Source organism: Rhinolophus hipposideros, assembly GCF_964194185.1.
Source record: "Rhinolophus hipposideros genome assembly, chromosome: 1".
NCBI lineage: Eukaryota > Metazoa > Chordata > Mammalia > Chiroptera > Rhinolophidae > Rhinolophus > Rhinolophus hipposideros.
The window spans coordinates 78,990,989-79,003,340 of NC_138047.1; the positions used below are offsets into that span (position 1 = coordinate 78,990,989).

The 12,352-nt window shown below is 31.2% G+C and overlaps 1 protein-coding gene across 3 annotated transcripts in view; it reads right to left on the reverse strand.

Moving 5' to 3' along the window:
- The window catches only part of TBCK (TBC1 domain containing kinase), a 177,942-nt gene that overhangs the window by 104,714 nt on the left and 60,876 nt on the right, over window positions 1-12,352 (reverse strand). For all 3 annotated transcript variants that reach the window (XM_081046007.1, XM_081046005.1, XM_081046006.1), the window contains 7 exons: window positions 11,931-12,030; window positions 6,398-6,447; window positions 6,094-6,223; window positions 4,988-5,086; window positions 2,937-2,999; window positions 2,314-2,440; window positions 787-837 (listed from right to left, as the gene is read on the reverse strand). In XM_081046007.1, the coding sequence (XP_080902133.1) occupies window positions 787-837; window positions 2,314-2,440; window positions 2,937-2,999; window positions 4,988-5,086; window positions 6,094-6,223; window positions 6,398-6,447; window positions 11,931-12,030 (620 nt within the window). The remainder of the gene's footprint in view (window positions 1-786; window positions 838-2,313; window positions 2,441-2,936; window positions 3,000-4,987; window positions 5,087-6,093; window positions 6,224-6,397; window positions 6,448-11,930; window positions 12,031-12,352) is intronic.

Sequence of the window (12,352 nt, forward strand, 5' to 3'; positions counted from 1 at the left end):
AATTTATGCAAAATCTGACATGAAACAAAATTTGAAAAAAAAATAGATTCTGAAATTGAAGCTTCTAAAGATTCATACTACATATGGTAAATACTTTCTATATGTGATATCATTAGAGATTTGATCAGTTAAGTTTAACAAATATTTACTGAAAAATCTACTATAAAAAAAGACATTATAACGGGAATAAAAAAAAATAATCTTTAAAAAAATACCATAAAAAAGCTGCTAACCAAAGAGAGGGTTCTATATTAGTATATAAATAGCTAGAATATAAAATACGAGTATACAAAACATTAATACATTCATGAATACAAAGTGATGGGTTTAGGAGGGAGACTAAGAAAATTCTTTATTAAGGAGGTAGTGGTTGAAATTACAGGCTTTGGAGATACAAGACCAACAGCAATTTCTATATGAATTGTTTACAGTGTACACAAAGACTAAAACTAATCTCTAAAGATGTCAAAGTTTTCTCCAATGTTTCATAAAAATGGTCACCAAAGTAGATGAATGTATTAGAATAATCAATTGTATTGTCCATAAATTTCTAGTCATTGGTTGCTCACAACTGAAGCTCTCCAATAATTAATTCTTCACATCCTCTAAAACTAGTCTAACAGATTATTTCACAGATATTATATACTCCCTAGGAGTATATCCTAGGAAGAAAGCAAGAACCTTGCTTTCAACAGACAGAAAAACAAACAAAAAAACCTTTCATGTTTTAATAAAATATTTTAGAACAATATGTACCATGATTATTTAAAGGATAAATAGGCTTACCTTCATTATTGAAATTTAAATATAGGAATGGAGCACAAAGTGAGTCAAGACCTGATGGGAGGGAGAGGTTGGGAAAATAATTTAAATAAACATAATTCAGTTGAATTGTAGATGTATACCTTATTCAGTTCTGTGCACTACCTTTATACAGATTAAGCATGATAAACACTACCCATCCAGAAATGTATTACCTCATGGCTTATTGTGGGGAGTAACTGACAATGAATGGCACATAGTAAATGCCCAATACAAATCAGCTATTATTATCATCAATATTATTAAGAGTTAAAGAGAGAAATGTACTAATAGAAAAATGTAAAACTGATAAAAGGCTTGGGACATAGTCCCATCTCTGACCCAGTGTGCTTTGGCAATCACTTAACACCTCCAGACATGTTTCCTCATCTGAGAGAAGATTTGTCTTAGATATTTTTTTGATATCATGAAAAAAATCCTTTAAAAATTGTGAAGTGAAATATAAATATATGACATATGCCTTTTATTAATAATACTGTTCGTATGTTGTCATGTTGAAAGAAAATACTTAAATCTATCTATATTTGTTAGGAAGATATAGAACTACAAAATGGACAGAGCGAGGAAAAATAATAGCTTCAACTTAAGTTCAGCCAGAAATAAAGAATCAAAGTATTTTTTAAAATACTGTTCATTACAACAAATTCAAATATAGGGCTGGTGGAATGAGTTTCTCATTCATGGATCTATCAATGACCACAAGAGTAATGAGAAAGGTAAAAATCAAGGGTATAGAACATTAGAAATATATTTTTTATAGATAATAAACAGTTTAGGATGGTATCCTATTCTCTAATTTCTAATAAACATGTTAAGCATAAACTGTAAATCATTAAATGGTGAGAATATTAACTAGCCCCAAATTATTTATGGTATAAAATTATTTTATTATTTTTATAAGCACTGAAAAAAATGTACCCACAAAAATTACAATCACACAAAATATTCTTTCTACTTTTCTAATCAATGTAATGACAAATTGTCTCTTTAAATATCATGCATTTAAATGATACCTACTAAGCATTTAGACCAAGTTTAAAAAAGTTCTCATATAAACCTCTCAAAAATGGATCATAGCTTTAGTGTTGACTTTCTGAAAGCCAAGGGTGTTCTGATATTTTGTTTTACTGTGTATCCCCGAAAATAAGATCTAGCCAGACAATCAGCTCCAATGCATCTTTTGGAGCAAAAATTAATATAAGACCCGTTCTTATGTTATATTATATTAAAGAAGACCGAATCCTATAGTAAAATAAAACCAGGTGTTATATTATATTATATTAATTATATTATTATATTATATATTATACTGGGTCTTACAGTAAAATAAGACTGGGTCTTATGTTAACTTTTGCTCCAAAAGACGCATTAGAGCTGATTGTCCAGCTAGGTCTTATTTTCGACGAAACATGGTAATTTTTAAAACTGTTAGTCATGCAACATGTTCCTAATACTTCAAAAGAAGTCTTAAAAATTGGAAAGTAAAGTTACCTTGCCAGTACACAAGATCAGGATGGGATACTACCCAGGCTTTTAATACACGCCTAAATTTCGCATGACCTTCTGGTGACGATAACAGTTCATCATACTGATGGCAACGAGGAATATCCACTTCAATCTGTAAAATAGAAAACAATAAGGTAGAACTGTAATAATAGAGATTGTAATAGAGTGATCTCTAATGAACCCCAATGTAAGGAAAAGGAGAGACTGTATTATAAATTTCAGAATAGACAACCTACATAATTCCGATGTTTTATTAATACTATGCAAACAACAAAAAGTTATATACTTAACCAAGGAAAACAGACCATTTCTTTTGTAAAGGTATATATTAATACAGTTTCCAAGAAACTTCCTTTACAACCAGGTCTAAATAAAGGGCAAATTCTTCAGTTAAAAAAGTACAATTATTAAGAAAAGCTACTTGGCCTAAACTCCTTTAAAAAACAGTTCTAACTCAATAACTTATCAGTACAAGAATCATGCTTATATGATATGCATATGATAGCTGCTGAGTATTCATAATGAAAGGAAAAAAATTCCTCTTCCCTTTCTAAAATTTAATATTTAGCAAAATTATCTTAAGCTGTTTAAGAAAATTTAAACCATACTTGTCTATCTGTAGGAATTGGAGTATCTTTATCTATTGCATCATACTTGGCATGAATAGCCCCCTGCAAAAAATAAGAGAGAATAATATTAATTCATGATATCTTGGATAAATTATTAATTTAGGCAAAATATATTTATTATAAACCCACCCAATTATTGATAGGCACATTAAAACCCAAAGCACGGGCGGCCAGATGACTCAGTTGATTAGAGCGTGAGCTCTCAACAACAAGGTTGCCCTTTCAATTCCCTCATGGGATGGTGGGCTGTGCCCCCTGCAACTAAAGACTGAAAATGGAGACTGGACTTGGAGCTGAGCTGCGTCCTCCACAACTAGATTGAAGCACAACGACTTGCAGCTGATGGGCCCTGGAGAAACACATTGTTCTCCAATATTCCCCAATAAAAATTAATGAAAAAAAAGAATCTTATATGGAAAAAGATGTCCATTACTGACTCATATTTCTTACAAAAACCCCACAAAGAACAAAAATCAAAAACACCCAAAGTATACCTCTTAAAAAAAAATTCTCTACATTTTTTACCTGTGATAAAAGTCTGTGACAATTTGCCATTTTGTTGAGGCAGACATTTGAATTATACACACCAGAAGACAAATGTGTTGGATGAGTCACTTAGCGAATGAGTATGCTTAGCCAAACCACATAGCCTCCGCAACACAACACAGCCGTATTGTTCCGTTTGTGTTATCTCAAGCATTGTAAATTTCATGAGGAAATTAAGAGAAAAAAATTGAGGGGGAAACAGAAAGAGCTATGCCACAAGAAATTTTCCTGTTAAAGTTGGTAATGAAAGCAAAAATAAAATGGGATTGTTTAAGGAATGGTAGGTCAGCACCAGGAAGCAGAAGTTTGAAATAAATGAAAGAGTGGAATATCATGTAGTTATGGAATCATTCAGGGACTAAAGGAATCATTTACAGTTATACTGTTACAGAAGGAATAACTGAATTAACCACTTCAGATTTTAGTCATGTTCAATAAGGCTAAGCATGGAATAATTCTCATTACTCTGGTGTTGTAATGGTGTAGAAAGAGTCAGGAATTTGGGGTTCAAACTGGGGCATTACTTGCTGTATCAGCTTCTCTGGTACATCTATTTCATGACAGATTTGGACAACCTGAACTTAGTCCTCCTGAACTTCAGCATTACATGGTTCTAGAAATCTAACTATTAATGTATGGGATAGAATAACATGCATTCTTCTAAAGCAACCAACCACCAAATTAAAGATGTTTGTAAACTCTCATCAAAGGAATCAGGAATAAAGAAAAATTTTTAACAAGGAGTTGAAAAGGATTAAAAATAGTTGAGGGAATTCAGAAAAAAAATGCCTGATGAATATACATAAGATATTGGTAAGAGAATATGTGAAGGCAGGGTGACAAAGAAATTGGAAATTAAAAAATCTGGCCAGGATTCGGCCTATTATCATGACTGTTGTCACCAGAGTTCTCTGTTAGCACTTGCAAGTCACTCTAATGATTTTGTGACCCTTTTCCTTTCCTCACTGCCACAGATTAGGTGTTGTAGAAGACAAATAGCTGTTTGTCTTGGTAGCATGGTTTTTGTGGGATAGATGTGCTAAAAAGCACAAAATTATATTCATGATTTTTGACAAGGTTCAGATTAGAGTGGAAGGTTTATCCAAACATAGACAGAACTACTTATGAATAGGCAATCCTACTTTTAAACAAACACACTTTATAGGCAGGATAATGCATCTATAACTGGTAGATATATATTTTTAAAATATTCTGATATGAAAATTAGTAATCAAGATAATTTCTATGAGCCCCATTTAAATGAAATATTAAATAATATAAATCTAAGAAGCCTTCAATTATATTTTCCTAGTCTTTTCCTCTATTCCTTTCACTTAAAATTGCCAAATATTCTTAATGCTCATTTTTTCCTGTGCTATTGTCTAACAACTTAAAAAATATATATTTAGAAAGCACTTTCCTTCTTTTTCCTTCTTTCTTAGCACCATCATGTCCAACTTCCAACCTTCTCTTTTTTCTCTTACCTCAACTCCCAGAAGAGCAGCCCATGTTAAACCTCTCATAAGCGGAGGAATGTCAACTCTTGCTTCTTTCCAGATTTGATTTTTTTTATACGGATAAGCCTACAGATGAAAAAACATGAAAAAATGTCTCAAATTACCAAGTACCATTTTTCAGTCTGGAAAGTCCTGAATATACACCAGTAATAAAATTGAAGGCAATCTTCAATAAATTTCTAAGTATCTGAAATTACTTTGGTGTTAGTAATACCTGTAAGTTGGCAGTGGAATGGTTCCCTATATTCTATAAATCTTGTATACAACAAAAGAGAGGAGCTGTTTCTACTGTTTCTAATCATTCCTCTCTATTTTGTGTTTTGAAAGAATTATGAATGAGTCATGTGGAGAATAATGTTACCAGCCTTATATGGGTTAAATAATGTATGTATAGCACTTTGTAATATATCTGGAGATATAGAAATTATTCAATAAATATAAATTATAATTATGGGTACTTCTATATCTTTGCACGTAAATGTGTCCTTTTATAAATTTGTACTTAAGGAGAGAGTTCTATAAATTTGTACTTAAGGAGAGAGAGACAAAGGGTGTGGATGCTGTTACAGCTTTTGATATATACTTCCAAACTGCTTTTTACAATGTTTCGATCACTTTACACTCATTCCAAAGGAATGAGAGTTCCAATCTTAATACACCTTTGCTCACTTTACTAATTTGGTTATCAAAAAAGCCTATTTACTTATTTTTGATTCCTAGTGAGGATAAATATTTTGAATAGATTTACTGACTAGTTTTATTTCTGTTAGGTTCCTTATCAATTTTTCTGTTTTAGTATTAGTGTTTTTCCTGTTGATTTCTAAGTGTTCTTTAAATAGAAAGGATATTAATCTTTTGTGTAATATGATTGTGCATATATTCCTGCATCTTGTTTTTACTTTTTAATTTTACGTACTATGAACACGTATCATTTTTATAATTACATGTTAATCAGAAAAGATAGGTCATAAGAATTACTCTTTTTACGACATCAAGATTCCCTAAGAATTACCAAGGCAATATAATAAGGATGTACGTGGGCTCTTGTAACACTTCACATTTGGAATCCCTACCTTTAGCAGCCTGTCAAAGAGAATGATTCTGTTCAGTTGGTACTCTGTGTCCCTCTCTCGGATGATTAAAGGGAGTGTGGCAGCTGCAGACAACTCATTATTGCTATTCGAATGAGGTAAATTAGACTGGCTATAAAAGAAAAACAAAAGCAGAAAAACTGACAAAATGTACATTTTTTTAAAAACACCACGTTACTTGTTCTTTTTAGAAAGTAATTTTCAAAGAAAATAGTTAAGCTTCTTACCAATCTAACATAAACAGAAAAGGAATATAAGTGTAAAAGGAGACTACATATATACTTACTCATCTTCAAGTAGTGGGTAAAATGCTTCTCCACCAACATCTTTTAATCTCTGTGAATTTAAAGAGAAAATATTTATGTATGGGGATTTGAGACAGAAACACCGATCTGTATTTAAAAGGAAAAATAATGTAAAAATTATGAATTTATAAAGATACCAAGAGAAGTATAAAATACAATTTAAAATTCATTCCTGTCATAAACATGCAAATATACTATACCATTAGTGATTAAATTTAGCTGTGAAGACTAGATTTTTGTATTTTGATTTTTTTCACTTGCAGGTGTTTCTTATAAATGAATGTCAGACACCTACTATGGTATTTTCCAAATACAATTCAGAATTACTAAAATTAGTATAAAATTTAATAAACAGATAAACTATTTTAAAATTACATGTTAAAAGTGTACTTTTTAAATACATATCCCTTAATTTAAAGCTCAAGTTAGATTTATTTTTACTTCGACATTAATACAAATTAAGGCAAAAGTAAGGTGCTAATAAAGAGGATTCAAAGAAACTTCTCACATCATACTTTGAACATGTATGATTCAAATACCTAATAAACAATTGATAAAGCTCCATTCTCTTAATTATTTTTTTTCACGTCATTATAATAAGTGTTAGTCCAATAATAACGTTGCCAGGATCATAAGTATTATTTAAAAACATAAGAAGGCAGGCAGTCATAAAGTAACATCTTAGAATATCCTAAGCAGGGTATTCATTTAAGCAGGGTGGTTAAAGTTAATGCTATCTTGCCTGCTGCTCTGCTCTTCAGTTCACCTTCCAACTTGGAGGCAGAGCATCTTTTCCTGTGGGAACTGACACTGAAGTTCAAGTTGTGTGTACAGCGAGCACTGATCTATGGATTAGAGTCATTGTGTACTCATCCATGTGTTATTCCAGAATTTTTAAAAGCCAAAGAAAACTCTTACCTAACACTGAAATCTGGCAAACACTAGATTTCCGCTTGGCTTCTCTCTAAAATTTGACATGCACTTATCCTATTTTGCTTTAAACCATTATTTCTTTCATGGATTAAAATTCTAAGCAGAAAAATAATATTCCCCCAAGTTTCACTGCATAATTAATATACGTACATTTTTTTTAAGTTTGGGTTTTACTGTCTTGAAAGTCATAAATATTAATTTTAAGTCTCTAGTCTGCTTTTTTACTAATTAAAAATTTAACATATCATGGGCTAAAAACCAAAATACTTATACAGAAAAGTATATGGTAAAAATGATTATTTGGTTTCCATATTATTTTTAAAATTAGCAACATTAACATTTTTTCCTTAATATTTATAAAATAATATTTTAAATTTCAAGTGAAAATGTAAAACAGTTAAGTAAGTTAAATTAAAGCCTTGTTTTCATTTAACTTGTATTTACATAACTTGGATTATATTTAAGTTAAAGAAACAAATTAAGAATAAAATCAAATCAGTTAAATCCATATATTTTAGCGGTAGTTTACTCTTTGTTGCCATGTATTGCTATTTATTTTTTCCACTATACACATTCTTCCTCTTTAATGAGATTATAAGTTTAATGTATTATGTAGTAATAATTACATATATTATTTTCTGTTGCTGGCATTATGACAGATAAAAGAGATTCTTTTACCCTCCTACTATATAACATGAAATATCAAATGACAGGAAAAGCCTTAAAAAGTAAGGAAAATATAGCTATGTGAGACACAAAGCTGGGCTTAGAAAGAAAGGAGGTAAGCCAGCACTAAAGTACACTGATAACCATGGCCTAAGGTTTTAAAGCACCATGGGACTAAGCTTTGGACACCTGATTAACAGGTAGTCAGACAGGGGGACACCATGCTAAATCCAGGTAAAGAAAGAAAGGTGTGTTTATATATATTTAATTATAGTTGACTTTCAATATTATTCTACTTCAGCTTCATGTATATAGAGCAGTGGTCAGACATGTACACAATCTATGAAGTGATCCCCCTGATAAGTCCAGTGCCCATGTGATCTTTACAACATTATTGATTATATTCCTCATACTGTATTTCATATCCCCATGATGATTTGGTGACTACCAATCTGTACTTTATAATCGCTTCACCTTTTCCCCCTTCTAGTCTTTGATGTGGGGAAGAGAAATACTCAATTTCAGCTCCTTCTAGCCTTCCTGTCTCACCTAAGTAGATAGGGAGGGAAATCAGAAACATATGTGAAGGTCACAGCCCAGACACAGGCTCACTAAAAGACTGAGATTTAATCACAAGATTAAAGAACACTTTCCCTCCCCTAAATTACCTCCCTATCAACAGGGCTCCTGTGTAATACCAGGGGAGTACAGCTAAAAAAAACAACAAGCCTCAGACCCTATTTAAAAAAGTCTCTAGAGAAACTCAAAGACAACAGAGGAGACAAGAACAAGAACACTTGAGGAAATTTTAGCATCTGCCAGAAAAGCTACATGAACACTAAACAGCTAGGTGAACAGACAATCTTGAACTAAAAGCCTATTTACCACAGTTTCTTTTACTGATACATCATGCCAGGTTTACAAAAAAAAAAAAAATTAAGGCATGCTAAAATGCAAAAAACGATATTCTAAAGGAACAAGGCTAGCTTTAGAACCAGATTCATATATGGTAAAAATTTTGGAATTATCAGACCAGGAACTTAACTATGATTAATATGCCAAGAGCTGTAGGAGAAAAAGTAAGCAGAATGCAAAAACAGGTGGGTAATGTAACAGAGAAATGAAAACTGTAAAAAAGAGTCAAAAGGAAATACCAGAAGTGAAAAGGAAAAAAAGTAAAAGACATGAATCTCTGTGATGAATTCATCAGTAGACTAGATATGCTAAGGAAAGAACCAGTGAGTTTGAAGATATGTCAATAGAAATTTTCTGAACTGAAATACAAAGAGGAAAAAGAATGAAAAAAAGTAATAATATCCAAGAAGGATGAAGCAATTAAAAAAGATGCAACCTATGTGTAACAGGAAAACCAGAAGAGGGAGAGAAAGAAACAGAAGAAATATTTGAAGTAATAATGACAAAAATTTTCAAAATTAAACAAACACCAGGAAGCTCAGAGAACACCATGCAGAATAAATACCAAAACAAATAAACAACACCCCCATACCTAGGCATATTATATTCAAACTATAGAAAATCAAATATCTGGAAAGAAGTAAGAGCTGGAGGGTGGGGAAAAGAGTGATGGGGTAAACCTTACCTATAGATGAACAAAGATACAAATTACACTGGACTGTTCTTCAGAAACCATGCAAGTGAAGAGAATAAAGTGAAATGTTTAAAGTACTGAAAGAAAAAACACACAAGCAAACAAGAATTCTGTATCCAACAAAATTACCCTTCAAAAGTGGAGAAATACATTATTTGTTGAACAACAAAAATTGAGGGAATTTGTTGCCAGTAGACCTGCCTTGAAAGAAATGTTAAAAGAAGCTCTTCAGAGAGAAGGAAAATGATACATATCATTTTCCTCATTTGAAAACACATAAAGAAAGGAAGAATGTTAGAGAAACAATAAATGAGTGTAAGATATATCTTTTATTTTTCTTGCCTATGGATAAGTGAAATGACTAACAGCAATGTAATACGGGATGGAAAGAAGGAAACGGAAATACAGTGATGTAAAACACCTACCCTGCATTACCCAGGAAGTAGTATAGTGATATTTGAAAGTGAACTTCTATTAGGTGTGAATGTATACAGCAAATTTTAAGGAAACCACTAAATTTTGGTTTTTTTTGCTCTTCCCCCCATTAGTTTCAGGTGTACAAAACAATGTAATAGTGACACATTTATATCCATCACAAAATAATAAACCCTCCCCTCCAATCTACCGCCCCTCTGACATTGTATATATCTGATACAATTCCATTGACTATACTCCCTATGTTGTACTCCACATTTTTAAAAAGAAGTATAATTGCTATGGTAAAGATGAGAGAAAATGGAATCATATCAAATAGTCAATTAAAACCTGAGAAAGCAGAAAAAGAAGTGAGAGAGAGAGAGATAGAGAGAGAAAACAAACAGGAGGGCAAGGAATTCAGAACAGTTACACACATGGCAGATATCAATCTAACTATATCAATAACTAGTTTAAATGGGAATGGTCTAAATCTACCAATTAAAAGACAGAAATAGTCAGTATGCATGAAAAAAAAATAGGATCCAATTCTATGTTGTCTATAATAAACACGCTTTAAAGTCATAGATAGGTTAAAGGTAAAGAGACTGAGTAAGACATACCATGGTAACATTAATTAAAAGAGAGTGGGATAGCTATGCTAATTTCAAACAAATCTGATCTCAGAGCAAGAAACATCATACACACACACACACACACACACACACACACACATTCTATTTATAAGAGCAACAATAACATATCTCAGGAATAAATTTGATAACTGATATATAAACATTAAAAAGAAAATCATGATATAGAATAAAGTGGTAATTCTATATCATGTTCAAGAAATAGGACTCCATATGTTAAAGGTATTAATTTTCTACATTTAACCAAGAAATTTTCGATGCATTTCCAATCAAAATCCTATAATTTTTTAATGAAATTTGATGATTATAAAAATCATACAGAAGAGCAAGATGTTAGAGCTCCTCGTCCATCTTGAAGAGAACAAATTGGGGATCTTTTCTTGCTAGACATCAAGACCTCATATAAAACTATGAAGTAAGAGAGAGTGTTCAGAACAGAAAGTCCAGAATCATACCCATGCATATATGAAAGAGTTGACACTATGGATAAAAAAAAAAGCAGAGTAAATTATTTAACATGTGGTGCTGAGACAAGAAATTATTTCTTATGAATGAAAAATGATATTAGCTACCTACCTCACCTCTTACTAAAAAAGAAAAATAAAAGTCCAGGTGGATTAATGGACTAAATATGAAAAAATAATATCTTTAAATCTTTCAGAAGAAAATATAGAAAAACATTACAGAAAATATATTTATAACCTTGGTATAACTTTAAATAAGTTACAATAAGCAAAATATATCACATAAAACATATTTAACTATAAAGAAAAACTGATAAAATTAAGAATTCTATTCACTAAAAAACAAAAGTTAAAGAAAAAGCCACAGATTACAAAGATATTTGCACTACACATAGCCAACAAACACTATCTGGAATACATTTTAAAAGTCCTCAAATCAATAAGAAATCACTCAATAAAAAAATGGCAAAAGATATGAACTAGTCATGTGTAGAACAGGTAGCAAACAGACAAAAAAATATGAAAGAACTCACAACTGCACGATAATAAGGGAATTAAAAATTGGTATTATAGCAAAATACCCTTCCACACCTTTTAGAGAAATAATTTTTGGAAAATTTGATACCATGTGTTACCACGTATGTGGAAAAATGAAAACCTTTATCCAATGATTGTATAAAGATAAACCAATAAAACCACTTTTGTGAACAATGAAATAATGAATACTTAAAAAAAAAAAAGATTTGAAGCAAATTTGCCAAAATACCATTCTTACATTTCTTAGCTGGCATAATGACAACGTCACAGTGGTATCATCTAATAATGAGCTTCTATCTCGACCTTGTCCAAAGCTTTCACCATCTTCAAAGAGAAAACTGAAAAGATTTTTAAAAATATTATTTTAATGAGCATACAAATTCCGATATAGTGTTTCTTTTAGAAAATAAAACTGTATTCTAAATCCTCAATCCCTTCATTAAAGAAATAAATTTCATGATGAATGAGTTAACAAAAAGTATATACCTGCTGGCTGAAAATTCTCTAAACAATTCTCATTTTAAAATATATGCTGATTTGGTAAGAATATAGTATATAAGCATAAAGCATTTTGGAAATATAAGAGTAGAATTTACACTCTGTTCAGGCAGTTTCAATGCTAAAATAACTCTCTTGACACAATGTACGAGGTATAATCAA